This window comes from Hydra vulgaris, chromosome 09 (assembly GCF_038396675.1).
Source record: "Hydra vulgaris chromosome 09, alternate assembly HydraT2T_AEP".
NCBI lineage: Eukaryota > Metazoa > Cnidaria > Hydrozoa > Anthoathecata > Hydridae > Hydra > Hydra vulgaris.
This window is the reverse complement of record NC_088928.1, coordinates 30,533,941-30,560,447: the sequence shown is the minus strand read 5'-3', so window position 1 is coordinate 30,560,447 and position 26,507 is coordinate 30,533,941. Positions and strand designations below refer to the sequence as shown.

At 25.1% G+C, this 26,507-nt stretch overlaps 1 protein-coding gene across 1 annotated transcript; it reads right to left on the bottom strand.

Moving 5' to 3' along the window:
• Positions 1-139: 139 nt before the first annotated feature.
• On the bottom strand, positions 140-25,759 carry LOC100206287 (exocyst complex component 5). Its single transcript, XM_065805288.1, has 20 exons — positions 25,642-25,759; positions 25,317-25,559; positions 25,010-25,204; positions 24,256-24,320; positions 24,048-24,076; positions 23,649-23,758; positions 22,968-23,012; positions 21,807-21,950; positions 16,168-16,244; positions 15,047-15,157; positions 13,577-13,669; positions 13,350-13,500; positions 7,510-7,618; positions 7,174-7,297; positions 4,645-4,731; positions 4,431-4,536; positions 4,161-4,317; positions 3,733-3,791; positions 2,492-2,593; positions 140-274 (listed from the first exon to the last, which is right to left on the bottom strand). The coding sequence occupies exons 1-20, from the start codon at positions 25,672-25,674 to the stop codon at positions 188-190; spliced, it is 2,127 nt and encodes a 708-aa protein (XP_065661360.1). The 5' UTR covers positions 25,675-25,759; the 3' UTR covers positions 140-187.
• Positions 25,760-26,507: the final 748 nt, after the last annotated feature.

The following is a 26,507-nucleotide window of genomic DNA, read 5'->3' as shown; positions in this document are numbered from 1 at the left end:
TTATGCAAAGAGGTCAAAGGGTTTGAACAAAAAAAAAAAAACATCTTATGCAAGGGAAATTTATGCAAATCAGAAGAAATACAATTTTTTTCACATTACTAATTTTTAGATATCAAAATCTCATTAAAAAATATATAAATAAAAAAAATTGATATATATTTACAAATTTAAATTAATACAGAATTCTCTATGAAAATACTTTTCCAATCTTTAAACTTTTAAAATCAGCACGCAATTGAATAAACTGTTGCAGAACATTCTTATCAATATCAACCTAAATACCAAAATACACATCTTATCAATAGGAACATAAATACTAAATATATTTATCATTACCATGGTAAGATTACCAACATCATTTTTATCATGTCTAAACATCATGCACCTATTTTGTAAGAATGTTTATATGTGTGCATAGGATAATAAACAGGGGAAAACTTAAAAAACATAAAGAAATGAAAAACATTTAGAGGAAAAACATTACTACACCTATTTTATTTTGTTACAATCGTGTACAGGCTTTTAGATTTTCATATGGATATGGCTTTCATATGGATATGGTTAATTTTTAAAAACATTTAGCGACATCTGAAAAACATTTAATGTTAAGAAAGTTGAAGCCACTTTTTAGAATCTTTAATAAAATTATAAAAACTAGAAATAGTTCCTTTTTTGGAATCATACAAAAATATAAATAATTAAGTTACCCTTGTTGGAGAGAAAACTCCAAGAAAAGTAAATTTAAAGTGAAAACTATGCAGAAAAACTTTTCAAGAAAAAACAAACAAACTTTTACAACTAAAAAAGAGAAGATTAGCCAAACAAAATGCAAGTTTAAAAAATGTTATCGCAGATCTGGAGCAAAGTAAGTTTTGCTTTAACAACACAATTATCATATTTAACACAAACATGCACCAGTTGCACATATTTTATTTGATAATATATAATATAATTGAAAACTGTAGTAGTTGGAAAACTAATGTCATTAGTATGTCAGTGTCAATCAATGTCAGTAATACTGACAGCATATACATTGTGTAGTTTTTCTAGGTAAATAAATAAAATAATAAACTACAAATCATATAGCGCCAGATATTTATCAATGCGAGTTTTGAATAAGTTCAAGCTTTTGCTTCTGATGATAAAGTCTGGTAGTCTGTTGCACATTGATAACACTCTATTGGTTAAGAGTTGATAGCGAAGATTGTAGTTTTAACAACTTCTCTCCTGATTTTGAAATTATGGCTCCTTGTGTTGAGGCAAAAACATTACTATCTAATTCTATATTATTTATTTTTTTAAATAGTTTGTACATTTGATCGCCTCTTATACTCATTTCCAATGTACTCAAGCCAAATATTTCAATTCTTGTTTCATAAATTTGTTTTCGAATCTGGGGTATCCATTTAGTGGCATAACGTTATTTTTATTATATATAAAACTGATTGTTGTTAAAGCTGATTGTTAGATTGTTTTGCTTTGTTCATATTTTCTCATATGCAGCCAAGATCTTTAAGACTAATTTTAATTTTTGTTACTAACTCAAATAGGTGACAAAATTTCAAAACTAGGTTTCCTGTCATATAGACAAGTTGGTGATTTTACAAAACCAAAAAAACTTCCATTCTTCCATGGCCTAGAAATTCACCATATATGAATCACCATATTATAAATCCAATTTAAAGTATAAGGATAATAAAAAGAGTTTGTTGAAACATAATGCTTTTTATAAGTTTTTTATAATTATTAAATCAACATAATGCTTTTTGTTGATGTACATTTTTTTAAACAATATAAAGAAATTATTTCTTTATACTGTTTAAAAAATATTTTGTTATTTAAATAACTTTTATGTAAGTTCTAAACTCCAAACTTTTATATGCTCATACTTATACCATTATAAAAATTATAACTATTTAAAGTTATAATTTTTGAGGGGAGGGGGGGGGGGCGCTGTAAATTTAAATTGGGTTTAATTTCTAAACAAAATATTATTTTTCAATAAATCTTGAAGATGCTTCCACCTAGATTTTAGAACTTAGATATTAGATCTAGATATTAAACTAGATATTAGAACTTCTGTTTTGAAAAACCAATTCAATTTCAAAAAAATTTTATTTTTAAATGTCATATTGAGATAAAATCAATCATGATTTTATCTCAAAATGACATTTAAAAATAAAAATAAGTTTTAATAATTTGTGACGTTAAATTTTTGACATTGGAATGTCACTAAAGAGCAACATTTGCTAAATCAAAGATTAAAAAATTTTTTATATTGATTAAATCATTTTGTTATTGCTTGAAATAAAACATTGCTAATTACATTTTTTCAATTTTACAGTATGATTTATTCAATTATACAATCCAAAAAAAAAAAATAATTGAAAAATGCTTATTTATTCAAAGCTTAATTGAATCAAATTTAAAAAAATCCTTAAAAAAAACAAACTTTAACTATCAAGTTTTTTTAAGTTATCATAAAAATTACCAATTGTTCCTCAGATCCAACATCTTTTAGATTATCTGGCTGTACAACTAGCAGATTTACCAAAGCAGATAAAACATTAAACAAACGATCCAACAATGGTATCTAAATGAAAACTGTTAGCTGCAGATGTAATAACTATTTTTTAAATGTTTACTTAAAACTAATAGGATAATAAATTTATTTACTAAATTTCCTTATCTCTGTACCTAAAGAGCTACTGATGCTATCACATGTTATTAATTTATTTCCTTAATATAATTTAATTCTTTACCATAATTTAACTCTCCAACATAATTTGATTCCTTAACATAATTAAATTCTGCAAGCAATCTTAGCAAGCAGTGCTCAGACAGCTATCTGATAACAATTGACACTCAGACAGAAATCAAAGTTCAGATAGCAATCATCATTCTGACAGCAATTTAAAGAAATGAATAAGATATTTAACTTATAAGTTAAATTAGGTAAATTGATAAAAATGTGATGAGGTTAAACTTTTGTTGACTTGAAATATATTTTTTTAATTTGTTTTTTTTATTATATACTTATATATTTCATATTGTATATTATATTCTTGCTTATACCTATCTTTTCATTTTCTAAATTGATAAACTTGAAATGAGAAAATGAAAAGATGAAAAAAGAAGAAAAGAATGAATGAACTATTTAAGTAAGTAAAGCACACCAGTTAAGAATAATGAACTTTTTAAGTAAATAACATTCTAATCGGTTATAAACAAATGTCAATAAAATTGTGAAAAACATTTACTCTTGAGTCCTTAATACAAGGAAGGATGGGGGTGGGGGTGGAGTGGAAATAAAGGGGGTGGGGGTTATTTAATTTTAGTCCAGATCTAATAAACAAGAAGGGACGGGGGTGGGGGTGAGGGGGTGGTTTGGGTGTGGGGAATTTTTTTTATGTTACAATATAAGTATTTTTTATAAAAAATTTCAGTTGATAAATCCAATTGTATAGTTTTATGCATGTTTTGTATTTTTTGCAAAACATGCATAAAACTATTTATAGTGCGGCTTGCAGTCAAATGTGTATTTTCGAACAGCTGTTTTGTTATAATTTCAATAGGATTTAATATGATCATATAAGTTTTATACTTTGGTGAGAAATAAATTAAAAGCTCATTTTCGACAAATTTACTAGGTTGGGAAAATTTTCAAAAAATTAATAAACATCCCCACCCCCTTTTATTTAGGACTCGAAAGTATTGTAGTTAATAACAAACCTTAAATAACTTAATAGCATGTCTATATTCATTCACGTCACATAGTGCAACCATGGCACCTGAAAATATTTTAAGTGATTAAAAATTAAATTATTGGCAAAATAAAAAGTTACAACTAATTATGGAAACTCCAAAAGTTGACTCTAGGATTAAAGATTTTCATATCCCTTAACTTACCTGAACTCTAACTTACCTGGACTCTATAATGGCAATCCAAGATTTCTTAATTTTATAGAGAAAAATTAGGACTTCTAACCAAATTTAAAAGTCTCTGATTAAAAAATGCTTACAAAATCATCATCATCATCATAAACTACAGAGCTCAGGTTAAAATAATGAATATTTGGCCCTTAATAGAAAAGTCTTTTTAAGGCTTCCCTGTTAGTCTTGTCTCAATAAAATAACTATTAATCTTTAGTATTTTTTACCTATATCTGTGTAAGTGAACTGAAAAAAATGTTCCATAAGTACTTTATGAAAGCGTGTTCCTAATTCAATTAAAACAACTTCTAGATTTTTTCCATCCAATGCATCATAAAGACTTGGTACCAATATTTTTATATAGCGGCAGCATGATATGCATGCCTAAAAAAAAACTTGACAAATAATAAAAATAACATAAAGTATAAACTACCACAATTATGTTATATGGACTTAATATTTTATGGATAAAAGTTTTTTTTACATAAATGACTTACAGAAGTTTGGGTCATTGCACCATCTTCTCCATCTGGTCGAAAGTCAGACTTTTTCTGCTCCGAATTTAACAAAAACTTCATGTAATTAACCATACTTGACAAAACACTAAAATTTTATTTATTTATGTTAAACTAAGCAACACATATCAGGAAAAAATCTTTAAAAATAAAATTGTATTTTCCAATGTATTTTCATAAAACATGTTAACAATACCGTTCCATTCCACTGTTTAATTTAGACTCAAGGTTGTCAACAAGCTGCTTCTTTTTTAGTGCACACTCACCATATATAGTTGAGGACCTAATAAAAAAGCACAAATAAATTATCAAGAATTAATATAAAACCAAACTATACAATGCAAGTAAGATAGAGTTACTTTTAAAAATTTGGAGATTTGATTAAAATACATCGGATACATGCCCACACATACACACAGGGGTGTACCCTCATGGTCGTCCCGTGCATGGGACAACTTGTTTTCTCCAAGGACGACTAAAATTTTTAAAAATGCCTAAACTAAAAATGCCTGTCAGTAGCCCGGCAGGACTTTTCGAAGTGCGACTGTACTGTTTTTTCAAACGTTGTTGCATTTTAAAGCACGTTTTTTCTTAATTTAAAATGAGTTTTAGAATTACATTTTTTTTTCCATTTCCAAATGCAATTGTATCATTTTCAAACCTTATAATGCATTTTGAATCATGTGAATGGGCAGTTTAATCATTAATAACACCGAATCTCTTGTTTTTCATTAGTAAAACAAATTTTTATTTAAACTTTGTCAATTAAAATTAACAAAATAAAAAACATTATTAAGATGCATATGAAAAATTATTATTAGAACAGAATTAATGATGCACGTGGGAATTCTTTTTTCCTAAAAAAAAAAATCTTAGTATAATGAAAAATGTTTAAAAAATTAAAAACATAATGTTTTAAACATTCAACTAAATTAAATTTGATTGAAGGTTGAGGGAGAATAATAGAATATTTTTCTATATATAAAACATTTCTTTGCATTTATGGCTTTCAACATTTTTGCTTCAAGAAATGAAACCTTTGTTAAGATTGACAAAAAGAAACAAAACGATATGGACTACAACAAAAATGACCAGCCGTCTTTAATTAATTTTATTAATAACTATTATTAAATTCGTTTCTTATTAGACGTATTTTAGCAGTTAAACGTTTAAATTTTTCTTCTTCAGTATTTTCATCCAAGAAAAAAATAAAACAAAAACTTTTACACCGGACCTGATTATCATTGCGGATGACTCAAATGAGAAATAAAAACTGGAAAAAAACCGGAAGGTACACCACTGACACACACACAAGCACACATAAAATTAATCGTTTTCTACAATATTTGTATTACTGAATAATTTATATTAATTTTCACATTTAAAACATGAAACAAGAAAACCATATATGTATTAGTTTTTATAAAAATGTATTAGTTTTTGTATGTATTAGTTTTTATAAAAAACATTTCTATTTCAATGAGATTTTGATTAATATATTAATCAAAATCTCATTGAAATAGAAATGTTTTTTATAAAAATTATAAACCTTTGTAACCTGTTCAAGAATATCTTTATACAAATGGTAAAACTAATATGACATTTTTTGCACATCTGTCTGGTAAAAAATAACAAGCTATTGTGTCAATTATTAAATCCATAAATATGATGCTTTAATTAATTTATTGATTATGGGAATCTAAAGGCAGAAAATAAGAAATTTTTGGTCTACCATTTTTTATTTACTTTCTAATATATGATTTAAGTTTATATCTAGTAAAATGTTGCATACAATTTTAATTAGAACAGTTACAAAGTTTTCTCTTTAGTCAGTTTAATAGCACTAAATGATTGTCCAAGATAAAAATATTATAGACCATAATTCTAAAACACAGTATTTAAAAAACAAACAAACACGTGAGTAAGTTAGTATTTCCATACTACAATAAAACACATCAGTAAGTTACGTATTTCCATATGACAATAACAACTTTTTCTGCCTGCTTCCAATAGCAGAACCAAAAATTTTAAAGCACAGAGTAAAAAAATAAAAAAATGGAAAAATTAATGAAACTTTAAAAAATGAATAATTTGTAATTGTATAAAGTTGTGATACTTTTCTAATTATTTATCCCAGATATGAGGTACTAGCTTTTTTTTTTTAAATTTCAAATTGTTTTTTAAACCATAATTTGAAACTCTATAAATAATATTTATTATTTATTATTTATAGCATCCTACTGGTATTACAAAATTTTGTAGTTTTATTCATTTATATAAATGCATGAAATGATATTACATAGAATTTCATTAATTTTTAGAATTTCATTAAAACAATTATTTCAAAATCCAATTGAATTGCATTAAAATAATCATTTATACGCTTTATTTTTTTAACTTAGAATTTTATTAAAAATTATAAAAATTCATTAATATTTTTTTTTTTTTGGTTATTCACCTCTTTAAGGCTGAGAAGGCCACTACAGATGAGGAGGCTACTTAATAGTGGTTATAACCCTCTCTCAACTCTATAACTCCAAAACACGAACCTTGAGGAACAAGGTCGCTGCGCGGAGAAACAAGTTGAATATAAAAAATTTAACAATATAAAAAAACTTAACAAGGTTTTTATTTTTAACTTGTATTAAAAATTAAAAAAATATTTAAATTAAAATTTTTAAAGTATTCAACATTTAATGATTAAAAATTAAACTAAAAAACTCACCCTACAGTTCTTACTATAAAATCTGTAAAATGTTTCTCAATTAAATGAAAAATAGTATTTGATTGATACAACACAGTAAGAAACATGATGTCTGGTGGTGTTTTTGCTTCAATTGGTGGTAAATCTGCAAGATAAGAATAATAGAAAAACTAATAAGGTATTTTTACATTAGGATTACATACATACATATACTCATACATACACACACAAAAATGCAAAATCTCTTGAAGAATCACTAAATCACAATATTTAAATTAGTGCACATAACTTTTAAGGCCTTATCATATAAAAGTCAAATGATTTGTGAAAAAATTTTTTAACTTTAGCTATACTTACATTGCAAATGAACATCAACAGCATACTCAAAGTGCTCTTCTCCAAGGTATTTTAAAAACAATTTAAAGATACGAAAAACATTGTTTGGTAATTCCGATAATGGAGATAACTAAAAAAAAAAAAAAACATAAAAATATGATGAATAAATATGATACATCAATTACCCTAGTCAACCAAATTAGTTTCAATTGGTCTCAGAATTGTTTTTATCACAGAATATTATAGGATTCTATATTTTGAACTTTTTACATGATAGAATTTTTTTTTTAAATGATTAGAAAATTTTTTTTCTTTTTATTAAGTGATATCTTTGGTATCTGAATAAATGAAATTTTAAATGTTTACACCAGAGGAGAAAATGTTCCATAGAACTTCTATCAAACTATTTTATTCTTAAAGAAGTTGTGTTGATTTATTTGACATCCATAAAAATTGTGCAGATATAATTAACATCCAAAGAATTTCTATATGCAATTTTTTAATTTATGTAGAAAATGCATAAAAAAACAAGTCTCTAAAATTTCTATAGACTTCTAGAAAAAGTAAATTTGAAATGGAATTTTAGTTATAGAAATTTAAATTAATTCAACTACAAAGCATCTATAGTAAAGACACCAATGTAAGTGTGCATATATATACATATATATACACACACACACACACATATATATATATATATATATATATATATATATATATATATATATATATATATATATATATATATATATATATATACATATATATATATATATATATACATATATATATACATATATATATATATATATATATATATATATATATATATATATATATATATATATATATATATATACATATATATACATATATATATATATATATATATATATATATATATATATATATATATATATATATATATATATATATATATATATATATATATAAATAAATAAATAAAAGGATGTTCCAAAATAATGAATTTTTTGAATTTCAACTAACATTGCTTTTCATAAGATGCTCTAACCTTGAAAGTAATGGAAAAAAAAATTATTTTTTTTCATGATTAGATCACTCTATAATTTCCCTCAATCGGTCCAAAGGTCATTTTTTGCCCGTATTTCAGACTGAGGGGAGTGTTACCATTATCCAAATTAATTTTTCTTTATTTTTTTTGTTGTTTTATCTTTATCAAGGAAATAAAAATATAATGTTATGCTTAATTTTTTTTTTTACTTAAACAATGAAGATCAAAAAATTAAAAAAAAAAGCATTTTTAAGCATTTTTGCACTATATTAGTGTTCTGCTTGTTAACAAGATACTTTACAAATTAAAATATTTATATTTACATATTAAAATATTTATATTTACATAATAAAATCATATTTATGATTAGTTTCTGAAGTAATTAGTTGTCAAACATAGTTCATGTTTATAAATTTATTTTGTAAACAAAGAATTCTTTACATAATCATTATTTAAAACTGTTCTTTCACTCTTATATTTATTTGATACTTTGTCTTTTATCCTCATTGTGTGATTTATTGATCAACTCCTACTGTACTTCAGCATTTGCATGGTTTAAGATATAAAATTAACCAACACTAGTCAGATATAAGCGGGGTCAAACTTGGGGAAGTATCATCATTAAACATAAGGGAGTTCAGTATATTTAAATTAACTTGATGTCTCTCTATGGCATAAGTTGTAGGTCTTGGGGTTGAGTACAACTTCTTGGCAATGTCACTCCGTTCTTGTACATTTTTGTCAACAAGAGACAGAAATTAAAATATTTGGGTCTATGTACCAGGTGGGTCTCTTTAGTGACTCTATAACAGGTTTTGCCTGACAGGATTGATTTTTGAGTATCTCACCATTTTCCAAAGAGCTTTCATATCCTAAAGACTTTTAGACAATTAAACATTACACAAAATTTTTAAAGAAAAAAAAAGTAATAAAAACCAAAATGAATAAAAACTTTTAAAACTTAGAAATGTCACCTGATATGGAGCGACTGCAGGAATTTCAGCCTTTATAAACCACTCAGTGTAAAATACAGCTGTGAAGAATGCCATATCATTTATTAATTTCTTCTCGAAATCTGTCAAGCTGGAAATGTTGTCTGGAAGGAGATACATTTTCAGAAAGTATATTTCCTTTACCATAAATCTGGCATGGTGTACAGGCCCAGGTTTTCTTAGTCTGTACTGTTCATCACCATGTAAAACCATTGTTGCCAATTCCACGATCTCTAAATAATCAGACCCACATTCATCCTAAATAAGACTATTTATTTAGACACAAAACAGTACAAAACTTATTTTATTACAGAGTATTCAATTTATTCAAAATTTTAAATACCTTTTTCGTTGTTTTCATTCTGATAATATTTTGAGAAAAAGATAAGGCTTCCTTGAACTGTACCTGCAGCCAGCTATCAGAAATATCTTCAACTTTGACTTTGTTTAACACAATGGATTTTTGACCAATTGAATTTTTTTTTTTTTTTTTTTTTTGTTATTTCACTACAGATAAGGAGGCTACTTAATTGTGGTTATAACCCTCTCTCAACTCTATAACTCCAAAACACGAACCTTAACGAACAAGGCCGCTGCGTGGAAAAACAAGTTGAATTCCATATATCTTTAGGCTTCTTAAACAATGGATTATCTGAGTCATTTATTTCACTGCTTAGATAAATGTTCTAGCAGTGAATAATATGCCTTTCATAGATGTGATGCCTACATGCTAGGAGAAGTAGGGTCTATCAAACTCTGTAGCTAATCTAATGCACACACCCTTTTTATTACCAGTATTTACAGAAGTTGTATCAAAAATGCATCTTTGCAATTTATCAAAATATCAGATTGATGAAGAAGTTGTGAAGAAGTATGATTGTATTCTTCTGAGTTTCTTTAATACAAGAGTTTAAATGAGGAATCCCAAGAAGCTCACTCTGTCTATCTATCCTAATAGAAACAGCAAGTCTGTCAAGTTGATGTTCTATTCCGTTTGTGAACTCCTTAACTATTTTTCCATTAAAATGGAGAATAGTTGGTAATGATAAAGATTTTACAAGATCAGTAACACGTTTTTTAATATTTTCTCCTTCTTTAGTTACAACTTCCTCCAACTCTAAACGCAGTTGAAGAAGATATTGCAAAATTAGCAACATCACCTCCTGAATTAGAAATAACACTTGCCACTATTGCAGTGTGTTGTCTAACTGAAAGTCCCTCACCTTTGCTGTGAGAGCTGTTTTTTTTTAAATAGGTAGATTGTTCTTTTTTTATATCTGCTACATACTCACAGTCAGAATTATTATCTCTACTTGAAAAGTTTTCTAAACTGTATGGATTGTTACCATTGTTTAGTTTAATTTTTATGTTTAACATAAAACACAATTTTTGGGGGAGCTCCTAAGTGTACGTAAACCTTTTATCATTTGTTCCTATTCTTCCCATCTTATTTCCAAGTTGGTCCAAGATAAACACAATTTTTTCATTTTTGGCTTTAGATGTCCTTCTCCTGTCTTTCATAATATCTTCAATTAGTTCTTTTTTTTTTTACTAATCCAAAAGCATTTTAACATTTCTTCAAAAAATCCTTTTTGTATCTGTTGGGCTGTTCCTTTTGCTATTCTTCTTTAACTTGTAATCGTTGTTCACCATTTTATCACTTTTATCACAAAGATTCATCAGAAATGCATTTCTGATGAATCTTAGTTGATGAAACACAGTGTTAAATGGAAAAAATTTTTGTTAAATATACTAATATCGATTATGGTAAAAAACAGATCCTAACAACTCTTTGTGTTTAAAATTTACAAAATCAGATAAACTTTCTCTCAAAACCATTAAAACAATTGAGAAAACCAACTAAACTTTATTGTTTTTTAAAAAACCACAAAAATGTAACTCCTTGATTAGAATGTTGTTTGCTTTTTTAACAAAAATAATAACATTCAAAATGTCTTTATTTCAATTTTTTTCAATGTTTTTATTTTTAACATTTGTTATCTTTAACTGTTTTTTTATTTTTTTACATATATCAACTGAATTAGAGGGGACATGCGAGGACGTTACTTGAAAACAATACTAATAATATTTCTCTAATGGATTGGTTGTGAAACACCTCAGGACAATGTGGTCATTTTCACAATCCAAAAAATACCTTTTTATGTTAACTAACCTCTACATACTTAAGGAATGTATTCAAGTGTATATTTTGTAAGCTGCTCAATATGTTATCTCAACCATATCCAAAAAGAATAGCAATGTTAATCAATGATCATATTACTGCATGATGCTCATCAAAGTGTTCATCAATGTGTGATCTTTTGACACCATAATACTCATCAAAGATTTTTTAAATTACTCCATTTTGCCACATGTTCATTACTATAAAACTCCAAAATTCCACGTTTTCTTCAGTTAACTAATTATTACAAATACACTTCATGACATAAATATAATTAAACAACAAAAAGCTATTCTGGTTATTATTAACCAGTTATTATTAGTAAGGATTTATAGGCTAAATCCCGACTAATAATAACCAAAAACTTTATAATACAACACAAATTATTATCATTTATATTGTATACTATAAGATCATTACTTTGCACGAGTCTCTCCTTGATACTATTAAACACTTCATAAACATTAAATAAAACTTTTAAATTGTTGTGTAAAAAATGGTACACACACTGTGTGTACCATTTACAATTTTAAAACAATCACTGAAAATTTGTGCAAAGACCAATTACTGTTGTGTTTTACCAATGCAAAACAAAAATAATTAATTACAATGTAAATCTAGCCATATACAATCAGCCGCCAGTAGAAAGATATGCTGTCAAGACATGTATTTCTATAATTCCATACATTTGATATATATTTATATAATTTATCTTAATGATTCTGCAAAAACTTCAAAATTGATGAATTAAAGATTTTCTAACTTTTAAACAGGATATAAAATCATTTTATAAATTAAGCAGATAGTTTTGTCATGGAGCATCACATATAATCAAAAAAATCATTCATTGACTAATAAAATAAATGTTGCTGAAAATAAACTACTTTAAAGCATAAATATTGCAAAATATATTAGTATATTAACAATATTTTTATCTCTTGAATAATATTTTGTAATATTAAATTTTATTTTTAGGAAATCATAAAACACTACAACATTTATAATAATTACTTAAAGTATGTAAAATTATTATATCTAATTATAAGGCTTGCTTATAATAAGCCTAGCAGCGCAACTTTTTTTTTGGGGAAGGAGCAAATACAAGCTTGATTAGGCCACACACTTCAGAGTTGTTGCTCTTCAATCATCAGTTACTTTTACATAAAAATTTAGTTATTTTTATAAGCTTTCAGTTTTAGTAAAAATTTACGCCAAATTTTTTTTTTTTGTATAAAATTTTTTTTTAACGTCTTTTTTTTGTCAACAAAAAAAGAGTTTAAAAAAAAAAAGGTAAACAAAAAACAAAAACGGTAAAATAGTGTTGTATTGAATTAGTGAAAACTTTTTAAAAAAATAAAATTTTTTTTTATTAGTTGCAGTTTAAATAGTTAAAAATAATAGGTTTATCATTTTACTTTTACTTAATTATATACGAGAAATGTTAAAAAATTGGAAATATATAGAGAAATATATAAAGAAATATATAAATGTTAGAAGGAAGTATATAAAGAAATGTTAGAAAGAAATATATAAAAAAATGTTAGAAAATTTTATTTTTATGTTGGTGAAAAGAATTTCTGCTTGATGGCAGTAAATGATTGTAAATTTGATAATCCCAAAAATTGAAATAGCTGACTCATGTGAAAATACTCACCATTTCAGCGCGTCGTATAGAAAGTTTATTCTCCTGAAGTAATGTTAGAGCAACATCTTGAGATAAAAGATTTTCTTTAAGCATGCTTTTGTCACGACCAGGTATTTTTTTGTGCAATTCCTTTAAGCTATCAGGTATTTCAGCAATAAAACTAAAAAAATCACCACCACATAAAACATAACCATATATAAAATAAAACAAAAACAAAACAATTAAAATTTAAATACTTTTGTCTGATCTCTTTTTTGACATGACCAATGCTGTTGTAAAAACGGTTAAGGGTTGAAATGGATTCCTCCTCTAAATACTGCAGCTCGTCCCTTAAAGTAAGTTTTAAGGTTGATAAGACAAAATTAAATATGTTTAATTTAAAATGTAAATAAAAATATAGTTATTTATTCACCTCCTCAAAAATTCATTTTTGAAAAAATAATTTTAAGTCATAAAAAAAATTTATTTGAAAAAAATTACTAAATGCTTTAAAATAAAAATTTAAACATTAACAAAAATAAAAAACAGTTTTATGTTTAGGAAAACACTTTAAAGCCCTTCCAAGAACTCCCTAAATAACAAATTATTTAGTACCTAATTAATATTCTAATTGGTTAATCAAAATAAACTTCAAAGTAATAAAACCTTAGAAAAATTATTTTCTAAAATATTATATAAAAGCCATCTTTAGAAGTAATAGCCTAAAAATGACAGCAGTGTTTCATACAAAGAGGAATAAGAGATTCAAAAAATCAGGAAGAAAATGGCAAGCACAATAAAGATAATCTTACTAGATAAAATCTTTACAATAGATTAAACATATGGTTTTCATAAGAGATCAGTTGAGAAGGATAATCTTAGATGTCAAAAAGGGCTCAGTAAAAATGAAGCAGTTCATCAACAATTGTTGCAATAATGATTAGCAGTAAACAACTGAGATTAAAATTCACTGTAAGCCACAAGCTGTCACAGAAAAAAGATCACTTTTTTTTTGTTTTGACAGAGATAAAAAAGAGATAAAATGAATTTCTGATGTAACCTGTTTTTTTAATAGTAATTTAATATATGGGGCAATTTGAATAGCATGACATAATAAGATTATTAAATTAAAATAAAATTGTAGACTCAAACAATTTTGTTTTACAATTAAAATTGTAGAATCAAACAATTTTACTTTACAGTTAAAACTGCAGAATCAAACTAACAGTTTGATGCAAACACCTCAGTAACACCTTTGTATAAATTTACACAAACAAATTAAAAATATTAATATTGTTCACATAATTGTAAATCTTGAAATCAACATAACAGCATAATAAAAAAGTTGCGACTTTAAGTTTCCATATTTGATATTAATGATTCAAGATTTTATTTGGTTTTCCCAATAAACATAATAGTATTAAGAACTCATAAAACACTTTTATAAAATTCAAAATGACTAAAATTTTAGTCATTTTGAATTTTAAAAAATCATGAAAATATGTTTACAAGAAACTATAAGAATTATTTTGTTAAATTTTTTTTTATTAACTTTTTTTTGCTGCTGTTAAACAAATAAAGTTTTATTAATAATACAAGCATTACTTCAAAGAAAAATTATTTTTTATCTCCTACTTAATACTTTTCATCTCCTTAAATGAACTTATTAACTTATAGATAAATAGCTCTTTAGAAATACTAAACCTTTTCAAAGATGGTAAACTCACTCAATGTAGCGCTTTAGATAATTAGAAAACAAGGGCTTGGTAATTCTTTCAAGAAATGCGGAGTCTGATCCAAGTCTTAGTTTGCATAATTTTTTGTTGATTTCCTTTGTTCTACAAAAAAAATTAAAAATATTTAAGAAATTTATTTTTTTAATTCCTAATCGAGTCTCAAGTCAGGAAACGCGCACAGTCGTATATCTTATATAACCACGTATAAAAGATTTTGTTTTGACATCTTGGCCATGATTCCTTGCATGCTTTAAGTTAGCACATTTAAAAAATGCAGCTGAATATACAAATGTAAACTTAAACTAAAATGAAAAATAAATAAACTATAAATTAGAGAGAGAAATAAAAACTAAAAAAAATGCACAACTAAATTTAAAAATTCACCAATTATAAAATGAATAAAAAATTATAAAACTAAAAAAATAAACTAGAAAAAAAAAAATCATAAAATAATGTTTTTATTTTAATTCAAAAGTGATTCATTACAAAGAATTTAGAAAAAATCAAAGTTTCAAAGTTATTTAATCCTTTAATACTTAAAAGCTTAATTATTTAAAAATTTGAAAATGATATTTTCTAATGTCTACAAAACAAATAAAACAAAAAATCACTCAACCAATGCTGATATAACAGTTGCACCTCATAAATGACACAATTAATACTCATATAACCTCATAAATGACACAATTAATACTCATATAACCTCATAAATGACACAATCAATACTCATATAACCTCATAAATGACACATTTAATACTCATATAACCTCATAAATGACACAATTAATACTCATATAACCTCATAAATGACACAATTAATACTCATATAACCTCATAAATGACACAATTAATACTCATATAACCTCATAAATGACACAATTAATACTCATATAACCTCATAAATGACACAATTAATACTCATATAACCTCATAAATGACACAATTATTCAACCAATGCGCTACATCAATTTGGCAATATAGGAAAAAATCATTAGCTTTAAAATATTAATTAAAATGCTTTAAATCAATTAAGTTTGAACTATTGAGACACTTTTAAATTCAAAAACATCTTAAGGAACAACTATTCACCAAAATCAATTCTATAAGTTTACCTGCCATAAAGATATGATAATTTTTTTAAATATGTTTCTTCTTCCATTTTATTAGGCAATTGCTTGTAAATATAACCCTACAATATAGTAATATATTTTACAAACAAAAAGCAATACCGTAAATTAATAAAAATTTATTTTTTGGGATATATATATACACGTATATATATACACACACACACATATATATATACATGTGCGTATGTGTGTATATATATATATATATATATATATATATATATATATATATATATATATATATATATATATATATATATATATATATATATATATATATACAACCCTCGGAGTTAGGGTCATCATTCGGAAATGCTGACCTAAAAGTGTTTGAGGTCGGCAAAATACTGCTGACCTCGTTTCTATGTTTTATGGTAAGTCCTTTGTATTAAATTTTTTTCGCTGACCTGATGCTGACCTCTAAAAGATTGAGGTTGGCAAATTATTGCCATCCTCATTTTTCCTAATTCCGAGGGTTGTGTATATATTTAGTAGGGTTGTAACGTCTGTTCACAAAAAATCCGGAATGAAAAATTGTTTTGAATTGAATACAAAATTAATCGATTTTTGACAAAAATTTAACTAAAATGAGTGACTGGACATTGTTAACTATTTTATAACCGAAAGTGGTCCTAAATCAGCGGCTTTTCGAACTTTAGTTTTGACTGAATCCATTAGGTTGAAAAAGTAGTCTGGATCAAACTCTTTCAACTTTAATCGAATTCTATTCTTAAGGTGGTCAAGATTTTTTGCAGTAAATCCATTTCCATAAACTTTTGCTTTTAAATGTGCCCAAAAATTTTCAATTGGCCTTAACTGCGGTACATTTGGGGGGTTATCTTTAGCGTCGACAAAGTTAATACCTAAAGTGTTGTAAGTTTCTAATGTGTATTTTGCATAATGACATCTCGCTCCGTCAGGCCAAAATAAAATTTTCATGTTTTGATGCTTGGAATTTATAAATGGAAGAAGTCTTTTTGTAATACATTCTTTAGAATAAGTTTTTGCATCCAGTGCACAGTTTTTTACAGCAAAATAAGGTGATGAATGACCAAAACGACTGATTGCAATCCAAACAAGAACTTTCTCGTCAAACTTTTTTTTGAAGTTGAATTTAATGTTAGGATCAGTTTGAGAACTATCCTTTGTATAGTAGCCAGAGTTTTGTGAACAATTTGCACCATTTACACATATAAGATTCATCGTCCATGATGATTTCAAACTCATTTGATGGCTTGAAAAAAGTTTTTGAAAGTTTTAATAAGTTTTTCTTTTGTTTAATTTCTTGCTTTTCTGTTGTTTTTGGTGCATTTTTTCTTTTGGTATACTTTAGTCCATGCATACTTAATAATCTATTTACGTATGAAACGCTTATCTTATATTTTAGTGCCAATTTTCTTTGCGAAATCCCGATTCTCTCTTCTGCTCTTGCAATCATGGACTCTCTCTTTTCTGGTGTAATTTATAAGGTTTTCTGCCGCAACCGATTTTTCTATTCATTGGCAAATTATTTTCAGACCTTTTAATTATGTCATAAATTGCAGATTTAGCGATTCCCATTTTCTTAAAATGATCCACTGTAAATTTCTTTTCACTGTTTATGTTTTGTTTATAAAAATTTCCAATCACATTTCTAACATCGTTCTCTTTTAGATGCTCCATGTTTATTTGAATTAATTATTTAAACTCAATTTTGCCACAAAATGAAACTGTTGTTGTTGACCGATTAAATTTAAAAATTTCGAATCGAAAATTCGAAATTTAGAACAATTTGTGTACATTTGAAATCAGTCCGGATTTTTTGTGAACAGACGTTATATATATTGTATATATATTTAGTAAAAACTCTGAGTTTCTTCTACAGTCTGTTTATCCTTCAGCATTAGGAAGACACCAAACAATTCTATAATTTATCTGCCTGATATACCTGCTGAAGATGAAACAGACTGTAGAAGAAATTTAGATTAGTGTTTTTACTAATTTATTATTGCTCTGTTCTTTAAGAAAATTGAGCACTCTATTTGTAGAATATACTAACTTAACTTACATTTTACAAAATATTTTGAAGTTTGATTCCCCTTATCAAAAGTTTCATCTCCGCTGCTGGCCACTTTTACAAAAAATTATTTTAAAATAACAGTGATTTTAGGCTAAATATAAAAATCTATTGTTTCAATTGTTTTGTTTTGTATTAACATGTTTTGCATCAACTTTGATACCATTATTTGTATCAACTTTGAACTTATGTTTTGTATCAACTTTGATCTCATTATAATCCTGCACTAATTACTAATATCATCTGATACGTAATCAAATGATATTGGTTAACATAACAAAAAAAATTAAATTTTGGATCAAATTATATATTCAATTATTTTCCAAAATTATTAAATTAAAAAAAAAACATGCAGGGAAAAAACAGGGATAGGAAAATTTTTTACTATGAATATAGTTGTAACTTTATATTTATAAAATTTGTAGTTACTTTCTACTACTTAAAAGTATTAAGAGATGATTATTGTGAATGTGAATGTTGACAACTTGCTTTGCATTACTGAATGCAAAACAAATAAATGTACAGTAGTGCAAACCTGAGGCTTTCAACAAACGCTTTTTTTTGCTGAACTGGTAGAGTATAAAGAGGTCATATTGAAAAATTGTCATGGTTTTGTAAATTAACTTTTAAATTTCAAAATGTGGCAAACACAACTGATGCAATTGATTTAATGACTTGGAATTCTAAATGCTTATACATAAAATAATCGACAATGCTGCTATTACTGCCTTTGAAACATTTAATTAGCATTATCAGGACTTACCCAAAAAATGTCTCCTCTCACTATTTTCTGATAAGGTATCTGACTGTGATAAATCTAAAATTCCTAAAATAATTCATAAAATATAAGAGGAAACTGGGAACCTGACAATGGCTTTCCACATATTCCTTTTCTGAACACAAGTACTCGCTTGACTGATTTAGTTGGACCGAAATCAAGCAACATTCTAAATTTATTTGGATACTCAAACAAAGTTGGTGGTTGGTTAGCCCAATACCTAAAGCTTTGGAAAGCTAACAATTTTCAACACATATTTGGGCATATTAATGAAATCTTTAAATGATATAGCAATACAAGCTGTCAAACCAAAGATGAAGTGCAAGAATTCCTTTTACATGCAGTACAACACCACTTCCACAAATAATAAAAATAAACAAAAAATACTTATAACTTGATTTTTGAAAATTTAAAATTGCCTTTTGATCTCAATTTTTTTAAATTAAAATGCCTTTCTTATTATTAATAAAAAAGGCATTTTAATTTAAATTTTCAAGTATTGTTATTTTGTTGTCATAATGTTTATAAAATTGAATTTTGAATTTCTTAGTATTTAGTTCCAGCTTAGTCCCAGTTAGAGTTAATATTTTCAATTTATACCAATCATTTGTGTGCTTGTTTGTCATAAAAATTAATTTTCATGATAAATTTTAAAATTATTTATCAATATATATATATTATATATATATATATATATATATATATATATATATATATATATATATATATATACACACACACATATATATATGTACATATATATATACACACACTCTCTCTATATATATATAAAAAGAGAGTATATATAGGCTTACCTACCACACCCGTATAAGTCATTTTACACTGGCAAAATAAAGCCTGTGTTAAATTTTTTGGTAAGAAAATTTGTTAAATATGTTAATATTTTTTTATTTAGTCATTATTTAAAAACTTCTCACATGATGGAATTTCAACATGGATAGCATTTTTATTCACAAAGAAAAAGAGAAATGAATAAACTTTTATAATAATATATAAAAGTCTGATCAATTGTTTTTATAAAACTATGATATATTGTATAAGTTTTTTATTTTATTGTTTTATCAAAGCAATTGATTATATAAAAACATTTTATCCTTATTCAGGGTTCCCACTATTATAACTGAGGCTAAAAGTAAGGATTTTAAGGAGATTCAAGGTGATATTTTCCTAATATTTAAGGAGATTTGGTCACGAACGACAATTTTTTGAAAGAAAAAGTAAGGAGAATTATAGAAAAAATGATTACATTAAAAACAGTATCTTATTTTTTCAATAAATTTTAAATATAAACAGAGAAATTATTATAAATTAAAATATTATTTTATATATATATATAAATATATATATATATCTATATATATATAAATATATATATATATATATATATATATATATATATATATATATATATATATATAAATATATATATATATATATATATATATATATATATATATATATATATATATATATATAATATATATATATATATATATATATATATATATATATATATATATATATATATATATATATATATATATATATATATAATAATGATAAAAATAAAGGTTTGCAAACCATCAAAAAACTATATATTTTCTTCTTTATTAATAAGCATAATTCATTCAACTTAATAAAATTTCCTAGATGATTAAAAACAATAATAATAATAATAACAATAATAATAATAATAATAATAATAATAATAATAATAATAATAAGGAGAAATTAAGGTGAGCAGTCAAATTTAAACTTTTTTTAAGGTTATTTAAGGACATTTAAGGTGGTTTTTATTTTTTAAGGATATTTAAGGTTTCTAAGGAGGAGTCGGAACCCTGTTGTTTAACTAATAACTTAATTATTAAATGAATAAAAAAATAGTATGAAAATTAATTTGAAAAAAATATTTAGGATGAAATAAAGTATTTTTTTTAAATGCCTGTTTTTCTGCTATTTTATTTCTAATAAAACAAATATTTTCCCTTCTGGAATGAAGAAGCAACAAGATAAAAATCAAATATTTTCACCCCTGGAATGAAGAAGTAACAAGATAAAAAACAAATACTTTCCCCCTGGAATGAAAAAGCAACTAGATAAAAGTTCAGTGGAAATAGCAAAAATTATCATCAAAACGTAATACTTTTAATTTCTCAAAAAAATATTTTTTATCTTGCGAGCAAAACACCATTTTGGCGACTGCCTGTGTTATGAATAGCCTGTCTAGTCCATTTTAGACAGGCTATTCATAGTGCGTGTACTCATTTACTCCTGCTGAAGCAATATACAATCTACATTATATATATATATATATATATATATATATATATATATATATATATATATATATATATATAATATATATATATATATATATATATATATATATATATATATATATCCATATACCATTTAAATTGAATGTGTATGCATATATAGCTATCTTTATAATGCAAACTATGTTATACTTTCAGAAAATGATTTTATCCAATTTGATTAATAATTAAATATAATACTTTGATAAAAATCATTTGTACTCAAAGAACAAAAAAATAAAAAATGATTATCAATTGTTCTACAGCTTATTTTTGATAGATATGACATATAGGCGACAATCAATAAACGACAAAAACAATTGTTACCAATTTTTTAAGTGTCCTTTTATGAACTGCAGTTTTTTTTATTATCAATTTAAAATAAAAATGTTAACTGATGCACATGTTTACATACACTTTATGATTTTTATAAAAGTGAATAGCTACTTACAGCTAACTTCTTTTCGAAGACGTATTGGACAAATTTGGAGAGGACATGTTCTGCATTGTGTTCAAAAACTTTAGTAGATATATCTTGAACTTTATTGCAGGCCTGAAGTATATCTTCAAAAATATCTTCAGATGTAAATAATTCCTATTATTAAAAAAATTAATTAGATTTATTATCATTTATAATTACCTCCACAGGCATACCGTCTATCTTATTTAAAAATTATTTATTATTTATTTATTTTTTATTATTATCATTTAGCAGCTGTAGTCATAAGGAGGGATTTGAAGTCCCAAACAGGACACTGGTTTTAAAGGTCACAAAATTACTATTCCTAGTCTTTGGTGGAACTAAAAAATGTTATTAAACTCATAGACTGGGTAAAAATTAAAAGTCTTGAAACCAATTATTTTTCAGTCTAAAGTAACAAAGTACCTAGCTGTTAGCTTACATAAGAGTTTTAAAACGGAAAAGTTCTGTTACCCAAAATCCTTTGAAAATATCCTTAAAACAAATTTTTTTTTAACAAGATCTTTTGCAACATTTAAAACAGATTTTGGACTTTACAACCTTGGTTATAAGGAAATTTGAAAATTTAAATGCAGTTTTGTTGTTGTACCTCAACCTGTTTAATTTACCATGACTGTAATATTTTCTTATACAACAATATAAAAAATATTTTTGAAAATGTTGTAATGAATTGTTATATTTTATAAATACCTTACAATATAAATTATGCAAAAAATTATATTATTATGTTTTTTTTATTATATAATATTAATATTTTTTTTATTACTTGTTTTATATTTACTAATTTAATGTATTTATTACTTATAGCAATTTCATATTCATAACCATTATTTTATGTTGAGAATGATTTTATGTTGAGAATGAATTTATGATTTCATATCTTATACAGTGGAAATGATTTAATGGTTTCATATTATGAAAATGATTTTAAGATTAATGGAGACTTAAAAAATAAATAGTTTTGGAAAAAAAATTTCAAAGCAAATGTTTAGAAAAATTAAAAAGATTTAGAGAAAATTTAGAACTTTAGAAAAATTAAGTAGAACAAATAGAATAATCTTATTAATGATAGTGATTGCGACTTTAAGGTGATTAGAAATTTTATAAAAAAATAGTTAAAAAAAACTTTACCTCTACTGCCATTTTAATAAGTTCTTCGTAACATAAGTGATAATTCTAAAATAATACAAACATTTATTTTCAATAAATTTCTAACATATGACTTAATCTTATGCTTTTTAATGGAATTTCCTTTGTTTTACATCTTTACAATAGGTTTATGTGCTTCATGTGTTCAAGTAAATTGTTAAGTGTATTGTAAGTAGTAATTTCTTATCATGTCCTGTCTGTAATGTCCTACTTTGAATATCCTACCCTGTAGTATACTATCTTGTAATGCCCTACCTTGTAATATCCTATCTTGTAATGTCCTATCTTGTAACGCCCTACCTTGTAATGTCCTACCCTGAAATGTCTTACCTTGTAATGTCTTAACTTGTAATGTCCTACCTTGTCATGTCCTACTTTGTAATGACCTATCTTGTAATGTTCTACATTGTAGGACTTTCAATTTTAAAATGGTTGAAACACTTTTCTAATGCTTATAATTTTTAATGTAAGTAAAAAATAATTTTATATTTGCATTACAAAAAAATCATTTAATTTTTGTGAGTTTGAAAGAACTTTTTTTCAAAATGTATTTTTCCATCCCGTTGTAACAAATCATAACAAAACATGTGTACTCAAATTTTATTTCTAACCAAACATGCTTAAAAAAACAAAACAAATAAAAAAGTGACAAAGATATATTACCTTAAAGGGAAGTAATGTCTTAGCACTTCGCGCCATTTTGTCAATATCTTTAATTTTATATGCATTAACAAATTCTCTCATGAGATCAGATTCAATAGTAGAATACTTTTCTGTAAAATTATTATTTGATATTTTCAAAACTTATGTTGTTTTAGATACAATAGAGCTTATTAAAAAAATGCATTCTTGATCCGAATGCACCTTTGATTGTAAGGGGTGTCTTTGTATATAATCAATAGAAAAAAAAAGTCAAACAATAGCCTAATATTCTCTAACAGAAGAAGTAAAAGACAATTAACAAGGTCAATAGATAGCTGCGCAATTTAAAAACAAATAAAATAAAAAAATGCTATTAGATCAAATAGAAACCTCCGAATTCTTGAAAAATAAGCAAACTACCTTGAATTTTTCTTTGAACTCGTTCAAATCTAAAAATATAAAAACACCAAACTAACTTTTAATCATGATGTATGATAAATTATTCAATGCAACAAATGACGAAATGACATGTTTAAGACATGAAAAAGCAAAAACATTAAACAAATTTTATATTAAACTCTTTTAGAAAAATAAAAATGTTATCAAACTTTGATTAAAAATTTAATACTTTTCTTTGGGAAGTTCATCTGCCACCAGGAGTAACTGATGAATAACAGCAGCAGCCTCGTGTAGCTTAAACAAATTGAAAAATAGAATAATATACAAATCACTTTCACAAAATGTTTATTTGAACAGTCATAAGTTTATTGAAAAAATAGTTTATAATGAGGTTAGTATTAATTGTTAGTGTAATGATTTTTTTTTTCAAAAATAAATTAGTTTATAAAGAGGCTAGTGTTAACTGTTTGGGTAAAGATTTTTCTCTTCAAAGGAATGAAGCAAAATGGCTTTAATTTTTATTTTTAATAAAAACATTACATAAATAAAAACCTTCAACTCTGCTAAACACTTTTTTAAAGTCTGCATTATAAAAATAATAATAAAAAATATATCCCTCATTCAAAAATTAGGTACTTGATTATATTCAAGTACCTAATTTTTCATAACAAAGTTTTTACTTTGTTATGAAAAATAATTAAGAAAAATACAATTTAATAGAAGAACTGGAATATAAGCTTAAGATAATGCTTTGAAGACTTTGCAACACATTCTATTGTTGATGGAACACATTATATTGTTGATAGAAAATGTAAAGTTAAAAATAAATAAATTTTGACTCAAAATGATTAAATGGATTGGTTTTAACTTTAGTTTTTGTTTAATTTTAAAACATCCTAAAACAAAGAAAATAAAACAAGTTTTATTTAGTTTTCATTACACTAAACTTATTTTAATTACAATTTTTATTTCACTTTACTTACTTTTGCTTTGTCATTGAATAAAGGAGAGAGTTCTTTTCCTGAATGAAATTCATCAAAATATTTCATAGCATGTTGAGTCTCTTGAGCACGCTGTCGAGGAATGCTAATATTTTCTAACTGATCTCCAAGGTGTACTACTTTTGTAGCTACAGAGTTAATGCGATCATCAAGATCATGAAATGTAGACATTGCATTCTATATTAAAAAATATACATATTTAACAGAGTTAAATATGTATATTATATAAATTATGTATAAGTTATAAATAAGTATTGCTTAGAAAGATGTATCAGTCGTAGATTTTTACCTTGTATTGCTTCTCTACATCTGAAGCTTTTTCTTTATGCTTCTGCTCATGTTCTGAACAAATCTTTTCTAGTTTTGAAATTTGGGCAGTTGTTAACTCACTTTGAGTTTGGAGATTTTTTATAGTTTCAAGAAAATGATCACGAAGTTTTAAAGGATCAAAGCCTTCTTGACCACCTTTTGTACCACCCCCAAGTACATTGGCAGAAATTCTCTCAATAAAGTTTGCAGAATCAAAAGGTTCCTTAAAAATTTAGTATATATTTAAAAATTTATTTGTGATTTGTTTGAGATTTTTTAAATAAAGTTAACTTTAAAAAAATTACTCCAAAATCTTCACTTTTATAATTAACAGCCATTTACTTTTTAAAATCCTAAAATAAGGAAAACAATTATTGTTACTTTTAAAATAAAAATTATAATTATAAATTATAGTTATTTCTATCCTAATAATAGATAGATGATTATTATTATCATCAATAGATGATGATTATTATCATCATTTTAGTCATCATCATTATCATCATTTACTTCTTAAAATCCTAAAACAAGGAAAACCATTATTGTTATTTTTAGAAATGGAAATCATAGTTATTTCTATCTTACAAGTAGATAGATGATGATGATTATCATCATCATCAACACCATCATCATCAATACCATCATCATCTACACCATCATCATCATCATCATCATCATCATCATCATCATCATCATCATCATCATCATCATCATCATCATCATCATCATCATCATCATCATCATCATCATCATCATCATCATCATCATCATCATCATCATCATCATCATCATCATCATCATCATCATAATTGCTTTGATTGATGATGCCTAAAATCAACAACAATTCCACTCTTGATTAAAAATTGACCACTCTTTGTTAAAAAAACGCTACAAATTCTTGGTTAAGATATTTTTATTCAAACCAAATGACTTGATTTTAGATTTTATACTGTATATACAACAACATGAACAATAATGAAAACAATATATGAAAAGTAATAATAGATAAGCATTGTATGAAGTCTTTAAAAAAGGAAACCAATCACATAAAAATGTATTTTTTTTTAACCGGTAAAATGTACAAATTTTCATTAACTTTATTAACTTTTTATTTATGTTTATAAACATAAAAAAAAAAAAAAAAAATGAAATATATATACCAAATTATTTA